The 15,079-nt window shown below is 36.9% G+C and overlaps 1 protein-coding gene across 1 annotated transcript in view; it reads right to left on the bottom strand.

Annotated features, from left to right (window-relative positions):
- ZNF367 (zinc finger protein 367) overlaps window positions 1–14,599 on the bottom strand; it is a 44,296-nt gene extending 29,697 nt beyond the window's left edge. Inside the window, exons 1-4 of the mRNA XM_053700597.1 lie at window positions 13,993–14,599; window positions 7,013–7,163; window positions 1,679–1,798; window positions 1,465–1,594 (exon numbers count right to left, since the gene is read on the bottom strand). Coding sequence (XP_053556572.1) covers window positions 1,465–1,594; window positions 1,679–1,798; window positions 7,013–7,163; window positions 13,993–14,415 — 824 coding nt within the window. The 5' untranslated portion in view covers window positions 14,416–14,599. The remainder of the gene's footprint in view (window positions 1–1,464; window positions 1,595–1,678; window positions 1,799–7,012; window positions 7,164–13,992) is intronic.
- Window positions 14,600–15,079: the final 480 nt, after the last annotated feature.

Genomic DNA, 15,079 nt, shown 5'->3' with positions numbered 1-15,079 from the left:
TTTATAAAACAAAGGATCAGAAAAGGAGGAACAGCAGGGCTGTAGAGAGAAAGCAGCTTAGAAGAGTCTTCCACATGAAATCTAATATAGGTATGCAAACAGCACATACCCATTTAAAATTGCAGAAACATAAAATGTTTTTTTCAGTGCCCATTTGAAACATTACAATATTAACTGCAGAAGTTAACACTAACACCAGAGGTATAAAAAGCGGGACATCAGACTTACTAGGACAGGATGGGAGAAAACCAAGAGCACATGCCACTACACCAATGATTTATTATGTCTCTGCAATGGACATCCTAGTTGTAGCAGAGAAAAATGAATGTTCAAAATGTCTATAATGTGTTCAATTCATAAGTAACATAGTAGACGAGGTTGAAAAAAGACAGGAGTTCAACCTATACAAATCTAATATACTTACAAAAAAGCTCCAGTTGAGCTTAAATTAATCCCATTAAAATGTGACCCATTTAACACAAATAATCATATCCATGAATTCTGTTTCTAGCCAGAAATGTATCCAAACCATTTTTAAAGTATCTAACGCATTGGCATTCACTACCTCCTTTGGTAATGAGTTCCACAATTGTATTGCTCTTACAGTGAAAAAACGTTTACTTTGCTGGAGATTAAATCTCATTTCCTTCTGCCTTAAATTGTAACCTCTTGTCACAAACAATTTTCTTGGAATAAACAGAGCTTCTGCCACCTCTGTATATGGGCCTTGAATATATTTATATCAAGTAATCATGTCACCTCTCAGTTGCCTTTTTTCTAGAGAAACCAGACCCAGTTTGGCTAGCCTTTCCTCATAGCTTACATTCTCTATTCCTCTTATTAGCTTTGTGGTCCTTTTTCAAGGTCTGCAATGTCTTTTTTTTTAGATTGGTCCCCAGAACTGCACTCCATACTCAAGGTGATGTCTTACCAGGGATATAGTGACAGAATTGTGCTTTCATCATCAAAAAATAATAATTATATACTGGAGGAAAGACCTTGAAAGGGTAAATTGAGAGAGTATAGTTTATTTACTTGTTCTCAGAATGGTCTGTCCTGCCCCATACATACATGTGCCCAAACACCATGCCTATGGTTTCTGCTGAAGCAATCACAGACAAAGAACTACATACTCTTAGATGTGAGTGTGTAAAGAGTATGTAAAAATCATCATGCTATTGGATTGTTCTCCACATGATAGTTGCTTTTCCAAAAAGTCATAAATGACTCTGTGATATATTGCAGCTGGCATTTATGGGATGTCCCTAACTGGATAAAATAAAGGGAAGGGAAAAAAGGAGGCTCTAGTAGTGTCTCAAAAACTATCATCACCATAATTGGAGGTAGTACTGTGAAAGGTGGGGGGGAATAAATATAATCAAGGGTTGTCAAACCATTTACGAGCCATGAAGTTCCAAAAAGAAACAAGTAAAATTCTTTATAAAATAGGTTTTATTAACTCACTTTGCCAACCACTCTGCTGTATCCTTATCCCCTCCTTGGTTTTTGCTTCTGCTTGGTTCTTCTCTCCTTAACCTTGCATAAGGATGCTTTGAACAATGACGATTTGCATGAGTAAACCGGCTTGAACAACCTAAATATAAAGCAAATTCAAATGTCATAGTTGCCCACAGGACAGGAAAATAAATAAGTTTCTCTGAACTGTAAGATAGCTTACCATTTTCTGAGCACACAAAAGGTTTCTCTCCTGTATGAAGACGTTGGTGTGTTTTCAGCTGTCCACTTTGCACAAAGGCTTTCCCACATTCAGGATAGTCACACAAGTAAGGCCTCTCACCTACCAAAAATCCATAATTAATATTGGTGTGTTTTTATTTCTAACATCTGCTAATAAATTGAACCTTGTGTTTTACCGGATTTTATGAAAAAGTACCAACTTTACATAATTATGTAGTTGGCATTGAGGTTTTAAGATTTTTAAACAATTTGTATTCAGAACAAATATTTAAAAGTATTAGAAATGATATCTCCACTTATGACAAAACAATAAACTTAAAAAAAAAAAAAAAAAAAAAAAAAAAAAAAGGTTTCATGTTAATGTTAAAGTGAAAGTCAATCCTAGCATTGTACAAACGCTAGGATTGACTATTGAAACAAATAAAGGGGACTTTTATTCATGAAGTATAACATACTTCATGTAGAAAGCTCCTTTATTTGTTTTAACTGATCGCCGTTCTTAGCTGCTACAGAACGGCGATCGCTTAAAACAAATAAAGGAGCTTTCTACATAAAGCATCTTATACTTCATGAATGAAAGTCTCCTTTATTTGTTTCAATAGTCAATCCTAGCATTTGTACAACGCTAGGAATGACTTTCACTTTAATATTGGCTATGCATTTATCACAGTTTTTTCTCATTATTCTTGTTAAAGTGAAACACACTAAGATCTAGATTTGCACAGGTCTTAGTGTGTTTCACTTTCACAAGAATAAATGTGGCTCAGAAAAAAGCCACAAGCAGCCGCCTTCTTCTGCATTTGAATCATAATGAATTAACAGAATGCCCATGTCTAGTAAAATCAGCTGTGTGGTGCACCCATTAAAAAGATCCTGGGGAGAACTCTGAATATAATGATAAAAAAAAATCTTCTGAAAATTACTAAAACATACATTTCTATATAGATGTATGCTAATATGACTTAAAGGGACACTGAACCCATTTTTTTTCCTTTTGTGATTAAGATAGAGCATACAATTTTAAGCAACTTTCTAATTTACTCCTATTATCAAATTTTCTTCATTCTCTAGGTATCTTTATTTGAAAAGCAAGAATGTAAGTTTAGATGCCGGACCATTTTTGGTGAACAATCTAGGTTGTTCTTGCTGATTGGTGTAAAAATTCACCCACCAATAAACAAGTGCTGCCCAGTGTCTGAACCAAAAATTGGCTGGCTCCTTAGCTTAGATGCCTTTGTTTTCAAATAAAGATAGAAAGAAAATGAAAAAAATTGATAATAGGAGTAAATTAGAAAGTTGCTTAAAATTGCATGCTCTATCTGAATCACAAAAGTAAAAATTTGGGTTCAGTGTCCCTTTAAAGCAAGAATAGTATAATGTTGTAGGAGAGAGGGGGATAGATAAGCAACAATAAAATAAATAATTGTTTAAACAAAATTAATCTTAAAGGGACATGAAACCTAAATTTTTTCTTTCATGATTCAGATGTAGAATACAATTTTAAACAACTTTCCAATTTACTTCTATTATTTAATTTGCTTCCTTCTCTTGTTATTCATTGCTGAAAAGTTTATCTAGGTAAGCTCAGGGGCAGCAGAGAAACTAGGTTCTAGCTGTTGATTGGTGGCTGCAAATATATATTGATTGGGATTGGCTCACCCATGTGTTCAGTTAGAAAACAGTAGTGCTTTGCTGCTCCTTCAACAAATGATACCAAAAGAATGAAACAGATTAGATAATAGAAGAAAATTAGAAAGTAGTTTAAAATTGTATTCTCTATCTGAATCATGAAAGAATATTTTTGGGTTTCATGTCCCTTTATTGGTAGACATTGCAGTCAAAATGGAAATTAACATTAATTTTGAATAGAAGTATTTTTTTTGATATTTTTCAAAAAAATACTTCTAGCGAAAACTACCAATGTTACAGTAATTACATTGTATCTAAGCCTTTGCAAACTGCCCCCTTGCATTTTTAGCCAATCAGTACTCACTCTTAGGAGCTTTACGTGCCTGAGCTCAATATGTTCTATATGAAACACATGAACTAATGCCCTCTAGTGGTGAAAAACTGTCAAAATGCTTTCAGATTAGAGGCGGCCTTCAAGGTCTAATAAATTAGCATATGAACCTCCTAGGTTTAGCTTTCAACTAAGAATACCAAGAGAACAAAGAAAAATTGGTAATAAAAGTAAATTGGAAAGTCGTTTAAAATTACATGCACTATTTAAATCATGAAAGTTTTTTTGTTTTTTTTACTTGACTGTCCCTTTAAGTAACAATACTGGTTTAACTAATTGTAATCACTATACACGCCACCTACAAAAATGCTCAAGCACTGCTGAACGTGCCTGGAGGAAATCCCGCTCTGAACCTGATTTCATGCACTATAAGTTCATTCTTTACTCTTACACATCTGCCCTTCGCTTAGCTAAGCAAACCTACTTCTCTTCTCTTATAGCCACTCACTCTTCAAACCCTAAAAGACTCTTCTCCATTTTCAACTCTCTCCTCTACCCACCTGCACCACCCCCCTCATCTGCATTTAGTGCTCAAGACCTTGCTGACTATTTTTTCAATAAAACACTTGCCATCCGAAGAAACATCCCAACACAACCCTGCAATCTCCCAACTTCGATTGCAGTCACCCCCTCTGCACCCTCCTCCTAACCACTGAGAGTGAAGTGGCTTACCTTTTGTCTTCCTCACACCTCACTACCTGCCCACTTGACCCTATTCCTTCACATCTAATTCCTCCTCTGTCTCCCACCCTCACTCCGGCTCTTACTCACATATTCAACCTATCCCTTTCTACCAGCTCATTCCCTTCCTCCTTCAAACATGCAAAGGTCACCCCCACCCTCAAAAAACCCTTGCTTGACCCTAACTCCCCTGCAAACTACCGCCCCATATCACTGCTCCCGCTAGCTTCAAAATTCCTTAAAAAACTAGTTTGATTGCCTAACTCAATTCCTGTCCTCCAACTCATTGCTCGACCCCCTGCATTCTGGCTTCCGTCCCCAACACTCAACTGAGACTGCCCTCACCAAGATTACTAACGATCTCCTTTCTGCTAAAAACAAAGGCTACTACTCTATACTCATCTTACTTGACTTCTCTGCTGCCTTTGACACTGTTGACCATCCCCTACGGACTCTAAGCTCTCTTGGGCTCTGTGACACTGCCCTCTCCTGGATTCACTCTTATCTCTCTAACAGATCCTTCTCTGTCTCTTTTGCTGGAGACTCCTCCTCTCTATTGCCTCTGTCTGTTGCAGTACCTCAAGGCTCTGTCCTGGGTCCTCTACTCTTCTCTATTTACACTTCATCACTGGGTAAACTTATCAACAGCTATGGCTTCAGCTATCACCTCTATGTTGATGATACCCAAATCTACCTATCCACCCCTGCACTCTCTCCTTCTGTCAATTCTCACATCAGCGATTGCTTATCTAGCACTTCCTCCCGGATGGCCTCTCACCACCTAAAAATAAACATGTCCAAGACCAAACTACTTCTAATTCCCCCATCTAACTCTACTCCAGTCTCTAATTTTTCTATCACTGTTGGCGGCACCCCAATCTCCCCATAACCCCAAGTCCGCTGCCTCTGAGTCACGCTTGACTCAAATCTGTCCTTCATTCCCCACATCCAATTGCTCTCTTCATTCTGCCGCAACCACCTACGCAATATCTCCAAAATTTGTTTGTTTCTGTGTGCTGAAACTACTAAACAGCTAATCCACTCCCTGGTAATTTCCCGACTTGACTACTGTAAAAACGTACTAACTGGCCTTCCTCTCTCCCGCCTCTCTCCCCTACAATACATCCTAAATGCATCTGCCAGGCTAATCCACCTCTCTCGAAGCTCTGTTTCTGCTGCACCTCTCTGTGAGTCCCTTTACTGGCTCCCCATTCACAACAGAGTTAAATTCAAAATTCTCACCCTGACCTACAAAGCCCTCACCAATACTGCCCCACCCTACCTTTCCTCACTCATCAACAAATATACTCCTGCCCGTCCCATAAGATCCAACAATGACCTGCTTCTTGCGTCCTCTACTATCACCTCCTCTCATGCTAGACTACAGGACTTCTCTCGTGCGGCACCAACCCTCCCTCTGGAACGCACTTCCTCGAGCTGTCAGACTTGCCCCTAACCTCTCCTCCTTTAAACGTTCCCTAAAGACCTTTCTGTTCAGGGAAGCTTATCACCCGACTTATTAACAAACTAACTTCACTTAACTAACAGTTACCCTATATCTCCTCACTAATATCATTCTCACCTTTATAGTCCCCACCTCCTGTTTCCCATCCTCCTACCCCTCTAGATTGTAAGTTCCCACGGGAATAGGGCCCTCAATTCCCCCTGTATTTGTCTGTAAAATTTTGTCTTTTATCGTATTGTTTCTCCATTGTACTGTTATCCTTGTACCCATGGGCAGCGCTGCGGAATCTGTTGGCGCTTTATAAATAAAAAATAATAATAACCCAGTTAAAAGGTTAGTAATACTATAGCACATAGGAAACAACTAAGTTTTTAAGCCGTTTTGCCTGATCGAAGGTATTTTACATTTTAAAAATACTGGCATTATGTAACAAGCTATGTCTAGTTATGCATGCAAGTCACCAAAACATACAGCTACCTAACATAATAGAATAAAGCCATAAGCAGAATATATAATATTAATGCCCTACTGCAGTAGAAAATGTACCAAGAGAACACAATATCCATTCAAGCTTCTCATGCTTTCTATACAACATACATGATCCTTTCTGGCATTCCAGGATAAGTATGTCCTTTGGTGGTTTCATCTCACTTACAACCTTAAATATACATGCAAGCATCAATTTTGTGGTATTGTTGTGATCCAGCAATATAATAAAAGGATTTTGAAAGAGAAAAAAAAAAACATATGATCATACGAATTAATATTAGGCTGGATTGTCTACTAAAATCCTTACCAATATAAAAAAATAGAGATCATAAAAAGGAGTATAAAATGCCTTTACAACAGAAAAAGAAGGAATAATAGAACAGTGTTTGTCTTTTAAATGAACACTAAAGTCAAAATTAAACTTTCATGATTCAGATAGAGCATACAAAAAAAAACAAAAAAAAACAAAAAAACAATTTACTTCCATTATCAAAATGTGCACAACCTTTATATATGCACACTTTCTGAGGCATCAGCTCATACTGAGCATGTGCAAGAGTTCACAGTATATGCATGTTTAATTTGCCCATATGTCACATGGTACATGGGGGGGGGGGAGGTGGGATAAGATAAAAAATACAAAGAATATTATAGCTAACCTGTGTGAGTTCTTTTATGAGCTTGCAAGGATTTCTCCCGAGGAAAAACCCTATTGCAGATATTACATCGGATCCTACTGGAAGAGAGTTCACCTTCATTTATTAAATCTCGAACAGTCTCTGCTCTTGGACGGCCTCGACGAATCCCATCCTACAGAAAAACACCCATTTTAAAATAATGTTTATAAAAATATGTACATTGTTTTTTTGTACTTTTTCCCCCCTAAAAATAGACATTTATAAGATTAAAGGAATATAAAAACCATTTTTTTCTTTCATGATTCAGAGCGCATGCAATTTTAAGCAACTTTCTTATTTAGTTCTATTATAATTTTTTCTTCATTCTTTTGTTGAAAAGCAGGGATGTATGCTTAGGAGCCTGCCCATTTCTGGAGCACTATATCGCAGCAGTTTTGCAAGAATGTCATCAATTTCCAAAAGCGCTGAATGGCAGCACTTTTTCCTTCAATGTAGTTCTCCAGATACCTAGCTAGGTATCTTTTCAACAAAGAATATCATGGGAACTAAACAAATTTAATAGTTTAATAATTTTTAAATGGTATGCTGTCTATCTGCATAAAATAATTATCTTGGATTTTGTATAACTTTTAACTCAGTATTTAAATATGTATCATTTATGACATAATGCTCAACAATAAACCTTTTACCCATAAATCATATAGGTCCATTTTAAATATGTATAGGTTATCTTATAATGCTGAACATTCACCCTTTGAGCCTTAAACCATATACTACACAGCAGTATAGAGCGGATCAGTTGTGCTCAAATAAGGAAATCCTGTATTTATAAGCCTGTATTATAAATTTTTGCAGAGCACTTTAGAATGTTGACTAAGAAACATCCGACAAGATTCCTACATATTTTTCAGTTGTACGAGAATCTTGTACACCGCGTTGTGATATTGAGGAAAAGAATGCCTAGGTTTTGCATGACTAATTTAGATGAAAATAAAAAGGTAGGAATCTCACTTATGAGTGTAATCAGGCAGTTAATGATTTTGTGTTTGTTCATGGGTATGGAATATCCCACAAGCCTATGGTGATCTAGAGAAAAGATTTTGTGTCTGCGGCCATATTAGTCTAACTTGCTCATATTGCTTTAGAATTGATATATAACACAAGATGGAGTGGGAAATTTCCCATAGAAACACAGATTTTGATAACAGAGCAGATGTGATAGAATTTTCATGTTTACGTCCACTTTCTGAAGCAGAAGAACCGACTGAGGATGAGCAAGAATTTACACTATATATTTAAGAGTCTGTGATTTGCGGATAGCTGTCACATAAGAGGGAAATGAAACTGCAATGTGCCAAGAAAAAAAAAAAAGATCAAACGCTACTTTGACAGTGTTATTGAAGTATCTTTTTATTATATATTTGAGATTGTTTTGCAGCTCCTTATATGTTTACCTCTACTGAAGCGAATTAGGGAAGGATATGAGATAGAGTTAGGCCAATGGAGTGTTCTCCCTAGTGTTTTTCACACCACCCACCTGATTTAAGTAATAATCTGCCCCCACCTGACAACTTCATAATACCACCTGGCAGGCAAAACTTTCTGTGGAGAACACTTATGACATTAGAAGTCTGCACTAATAATTATCCAAATAATAAAAAGACACAATTTTCAAAAAGCCAAAATTACATAATTTACAAAGTTGTTTTTTTTTTTTTTTTAAATCATTGTGAAGCTATTCTGAAACTCAAACTGTTTAATACAACCTGAAAGTATTTCATATAGGTCCTTTAATTATTAGGTCCTACTTCGGCATATCCCACTTATTTCCTCAAACTTATCTAGCAATCACAAAATTATATTGTTCATCGTCAGTGGTGACAGACTGCACTAGGAGTTAATAATTATGGGATCTCTATATCATGGACTATGATACAAAATTTGATACAAATTAACCTGGCTCAAAAATGATCTATATATAATATTGATTTTTACCCGTTTATCATGTCTGGTCAAAATAGTAAAATTATAGTTAAAAACAAAATGTTACCATGATCTAGAAGATGGGGAAAACCACTTAAATAACAGATAAACTGTTCGCTCCTTAAAGGGACATGAAAAACATTTTTTTTTCTTTTGTGATTCAAATATAGCATAGAATTTTTTTTAAAAAAGTTCCCATTTTACTTTCTTTCCAGTGTTATTTGTGAAAGGGAAGCTCTAGAAACCTTGTCTTACTATGTAATGTTAGTCCAATAAAAAAGGTACTAAAGCATACTGCAATACTCTTGTTATTCAACTACTGGAGTAATATTACAATTGGGTTCAGTGTCAAGGGACACTGAACCCAATTTTTTTTCTTTCATGATGCAGATAGAGTAAGCAATTTTAAGCAACTTTCTAATTTACTCATATATTATCATTTTCTTCATTCTCTTGGTATCTTTATTTGAAAAGTAAGAATGTAAATTTAGATGTTGGCCCATTTTGGTGAACAACCTGGGTTGTTCTTACTGATTGGTGGATAAATTCACCCACCAATAAACAATTGCTGTCCAGTGTTCTGAACCAAAAATTGGCTGGCTCCTTAGCTTAGATGTCTTTTTTAAATAAAGATAGCAAGAGAACGAATAAAAATTGATAATAGGAGTAAATTAGAAAGTTGCTTAAATTTGCACACTCTATGGGTTAAGTGTTCATTTAAAGGGGAAGTAAACACCTTGGGGTTTTTATATGTTTAGCTATGCATAATGAAACTTTACAATTAATATTTTTTTTTATTATTACATACTTTATCTGAATCATGAAAGAAAAATGTTGGGTTTCAGATTCAAAACCTTAAAACCTATATAGATATGCATGGATACTCACATACTTGTAACCCAACAAAAGGGGTTAAAGGGACATGGAACCCAAAGTTGTCTTTCATTATTCAGATAAAGGTTCTCAATTTACTTATATTATCAGCATTGCTTTATTCTCATGTTCTTTGTGGAAGAAATGCCTAGGTAGGAAGCGTGCACATACCTGAAGCACTACATGACAGGCAATAGTGCTGCAGACATGTACACACCCCTGAGCTTACATCCATGGTTTTCAACAAAGGATAAGAAAATTGTGGTTTTATGTCTTTTTAACCCCTTCACAATGTTCCATGCCAGCCTATGAGCGAAGGGCTTTAAAACGCCATTAGGACAGCATGGAATGTACTACAATATATGGCGTCCTGCAGCTTCCCCCTTTGACCATGATCCAATTGAATGATTTCATTTTTTTACTAATAGTGTTTACCACACTATTTGTACTGCAACAAAGGGGTTAAACACGTATTCCAGAGGCGCAATCCCTACAGGTCCTGAGCAGGACGCAAACAGAAATTGGCAGAATCATGCAAGTCTGATTAGCTCAATGACTGTGCCCTGCTCAGGAACATGAATTTATGTGGTTAAAAGGAACATTCCAGTCAAAATTGGAAACATATCTTAAATATACATGTATTCGCTTCTAATAAAGGCTTATAGCCGTTTCAAAAGTGTACTTAAAGGGACATGAAACTCAACATTTTTGCTTTCATTATTCAAATAAATAAAGCAATATTAAAAAAGTTTCCAATTTACCGTACTTCTATTACCAAATTTGCTACATTCTCATTGTATTCTTTGTTGGAAAGGTACCTAGGTAGGTAGTGTTCATATACTTTAAGCACATGACAGGAAATAGTACAGGTAGCCCTCAGTTTACACCAGGGTTAGGTTCCAGAAGGAATGGTTGTAAATTGAAACCCAGTTTATAATGTAAGTCAAAGGGAAGTGAGGGAGTTGGGTTCCAGGCCCCTCTCAAAATTATCGTAAGTAACACCTAATACATTATTTTTAAAGCTTTGAAATGAATACTTTAAATGCTAAACAGCATTATAAACCTAATAAAATAATCACACAACACAGACTTCACTTGCATTTTTCTGCAAACAGTTCTTTCTACGCATTCCTATCTGGACTGATTTATAGACAGGAAGATGTTGTTCCTTTGAAATCTGCTTGATAGCTCAGCTCTGGTTAACTGATTAATTTCAGCATGCTTGCTTTACTGCAACACAAGCGGACAGCTCCACCTACTGGCTATTTTAATCTATGCGCTGCTTCTCAATGCTTTTTCAATAGCAGTCACATGACTGGGAAAAAAGGTTGTTATTCTGAAACGGTGCAAATTGAAACATAGTAAACCGTGGTCCACTTGCCATCTAGTGCTCTTGCTAATGTATAACAATGTTGCAAAACTGCTGTAGACACGTGCACACACCTGAACATACCTTGTTTTTTAACAAAGAATAACAAGAAAAAGGAAATATGATAAAAGTAAATTAGAAAGTTGTTTAAAATGGTATGTTCTATCTGAATCATGAAATTAAAAAAATGGGTTTTTGTCCCTTTAAAAAGGGACAGTATACTATAAAATTGTTTTTCCCTCAATGTGTTTCCAATTACTTTTTTTTACCAGCTTCTGAGTAAAAAATGTATGATATTTGCTTTTTTTTTTAAAGGGACACTGAACCCAAATTCTCTCTTTTGTGATTCAGATAGAGCATGAAATGTTAATCGACTTTCTAATTTACTACTATTATAAAATTTCTCTTTGTTCTCTTGCTATCTTTATTTTAAAAGCAGAAATGTAAATCTTAAGAGCCAGCCCATTTTAGGTTCAGCACCATGGATAGCACTTGCTTATTGGAGGCTGATATTTACCTACCAATAAGCAAGCATAACCCAGGATATCAACCAAAAATGGGCCGGCTCCAATGCATAACATTCCTGCTTTTAAAATAAAGATAGAGAACAAAGAAAAATAGGAGAAAGTTGCTTAAAATTGCGTGCTCTGAATCCCGAAAGAAAAAATTGGATTTAGTGTCCCTTTAAGGCTTATTTGTGTATATGAATAAGCAGATTTTGTGCTTTGAAGCCACAACCTAATAAAATGGGTTGAGCTTGTAGGAATAATCAGATCTCCTTACTTTATCACATTTTGTACATATACCTGCTTATTTATCTTTTATATGTCCATAAACCAATCAGCAATACTTGGAGAGAACAATGGAAAATTACCATGTTATTACTTTATCTCTTCTATACCCCACTGTGAGTGCAATTTTTTCTGCTGGGTGAGTGTACACAGCTTGGACTTGAGGCCAAAAACTTTCAGGGTGGGTGGGGGATACCACAGGCTAAATAAACTATTTTAAATTCCAATATAAGGATAATGGAAATACTTTTAAATAATTTAATATACTCCAGCAGGTAAAGTGGATCATTGGGAACAAATTAAAGGGTAGAACATATGAGTAAACTGTCCCTTTAAAGGGACACAAACCCCAATTTTTGTTCTTTCATGATTTAGGTAGAACAAGCAATTTTAAACAACTTTCCAAATTACTTCTCATTTAATTTCCATCCTTCTCATTCTTTGATATATCTATCTCTATCTCTCTCTCCATTGGCTCACCCATGTATTCAGTTAGAAACCAGTAGTGCATTGCTGCTCCTTCAACAAATGATACCAGGAGAATGAAGCAGATATGATAATAGAAGTAATCTGGGAAGTTGTTTGTTTAACATTGCATGTTCTATCTAAATCATAAGAAAAATTGTTTTGGATTTCCTGTCCCTTTAAGTGTACACTAGCATTTTAAACAGCACTTGCTCAGAAAGCCTAAATTGCCGAGATGATGCAAGCCCCACTGACTCTGAACAGCTGCAGTATTTAAAATGCTAGTGAACTGAGAATAGTTATGCTTCACATGCAAGTGATAACTTTTGCTAGAGCATTTTTGACAATACAGTACATGTATATTGCACGTTTCTATTCAAATATGTAATCCAGCTATGTTCATTTCAATGTTGACATCTACAAGTAAATAGGACTAAGAAACTGTTAGACATTTGCCACGGACCATGCACATTTTAGTTACATAGTTATGCAACTTCAGAACATAAATTAATTAGGAGCCAAGCACAAGCATAAAGTTAACCCCTCGCAACCATTTGCATGCATTTTTCTACTGAAATATTTAGGTGGCTTAAAGGGACATGAGACCCACATTTTCTCTCATGATTTAGAAAGAGAATGCAATTTTAAACATCTTTCTAATTTACTTCTATTATCTAATTTGTTTTATTCTCTTGATATTCTTTGCTGAAAAGCATATCTAGATATGCTCAGTAGCTGCTGCACATAGAAGCCTCATGTGATTGGCTCACCATGTGTATTGCTTTCTCTTCAACGGATATCTAAAAAAATGAAGCAAAATAAATAATAGAAGTAAATTGTAATGTTTTAATTTATATTCTCTATCTGAATCACGAAAGAAAGATTTTGAGTTTAGTGGCCCTTTAAATTAATTGAATCTAAAAATGAGTTATCTATGCACCAATCATTTCAGTAGATATCGCTTAGGATTTTAGTTTTGTGTGAAAAGAGGCTATTTTCAATTCGGGAACTGAAAATATTTGGAGTTATAAAAAGTGAAAGAACGCAGGTGGTTATTAGTACTTTAAATGTGCAGGTCTGAGTGATCATGTTCTGTATATTAGATGATTATTGTACTGTGTAGCTGCATTCTAGGCTGTCCAATACTAAAGCCAATCATGGCGCTGCACTGTGGCATTTAAAAGTCTAACAGTAACATTAAAGGGATGACAGGAATGCATGCGTATTAACCGTAATCTGACAGCTTACAAGACAGAGACAGGGAGCAATAACTTCTACCACAGACACAACAATCTTTATTTGCAAAACAAAAACGCTTTATCACGGGGTTAGTTAATACATGCAGACAACTCACTTTAAAGGCACACTCAATCAGCTACTGCGGGAGTTGCACCAATTTAAACCTCCCTTGCCCCATTCCTCTCACTAAAGCAGCCTGCCATGTAGTAGCATGTTGTGTTATATGTCCTCATGTTAATTAGCTTTCATCTGAAAATCCTCTTCTTTAAATCTCTACTCACCCTCAGCCCACCCGCACTTTCATCGTTCCCGCCGGATCCCTCTTCCTCTGGGGTGCCGATAATAACATTACCAATTCTTCCCCGTGTACCGCTCTCTCTTGTGGCGTGGGCGGACTGAACGGGTGTTGGTTGGTGTCGGACAGGGGGCCCCGGACTAAGGGTGACATTATGAGCGTTCTCTCCCCAACGCCAGGGGTAGACCATGAAATCACTGAAACCAGGACTGGTTGGGACAGGGCTGGGTTTGGCAGTCGATCCTGGAGTGCCTGCAAAAAACGGAGGCCGACGAGGCTTCAAAGGAGTGCGGGCGGCAGGAGGGGAGACGGACTTAATGACTGAAACCAGAACCCGCCGGGGTGGGGACGTGTCTGGGTTAGAAGGTGGCTGGAGACCCGTGAAAGAACATACATCGGACTGCATCATGCTAACGCCAGAGAGTGTCTGCTGCTCCCTGGTCTCGCTCACCAGATGAGCAGACTATACAACCCATTCGACCGTTCCGTAACAGGTCAAGGGACAACACGTCCCCAATGTATAGAGTCCCTTCACAAGCTTTAGATATCCAGGCGAGCCCTTCACAAATGCGTCTATACGGTCCTATCCTTTCTTTTTCCCGCGTTAAGTTTCGCGCCTGAGATGAACCAATCCCCTTTCCATTAGCAGGCGCTAGCGTTACCCTAGCAAGACAGACAAATCATACAACCAATCAGTGAACATAACTGAGAGGCGGGGGGGAATTTGTGTCATTGCAGAATCCATTTTACTGATTGGTTTAACGCAGGCTGCTATATGACATTTTAATGACAGATTGGTGGAAGCACTCCAATGACGCGATTCAACTAGTATAAGAACGGTAGACTTAGGACGACCCTCTTTATTAAACAAGGTACGGTTGTTGACGTATACGATGATTCATCCTGACTTCGTGAGCGGAGGAGGCGAAAAAAATACATTTGATGGACATATTTGATGCGTGTCGTTAAGAACTGAATGAACGCGCAGATAGGCGTTTCCAAACTTTCCATGGGACACCGCCCCCGCTAGGCGCCAAACAGCTCTTAAATTGTTCCCGCGTACTGATTTAAAG

Source organism: Bombina bombina, chromosome 2 (genome assembly GCF_027579735.1).
Source record: "Bombina bombina isolate aBomBom1 chromosome 2, aBomBom1.pri, whole genome shotgun sequence".
Classification (NCBI taxonomy): Eukaryota; Metazoa; Chordata; class Amphibia; order Anura; family Bombinatoridae; genus Bombina; species Bombina bombina.
Note: the sequence above shows the minus strand (reverse complement) of the source record. Positions and strands in the feature narration are given on the sequence as shown.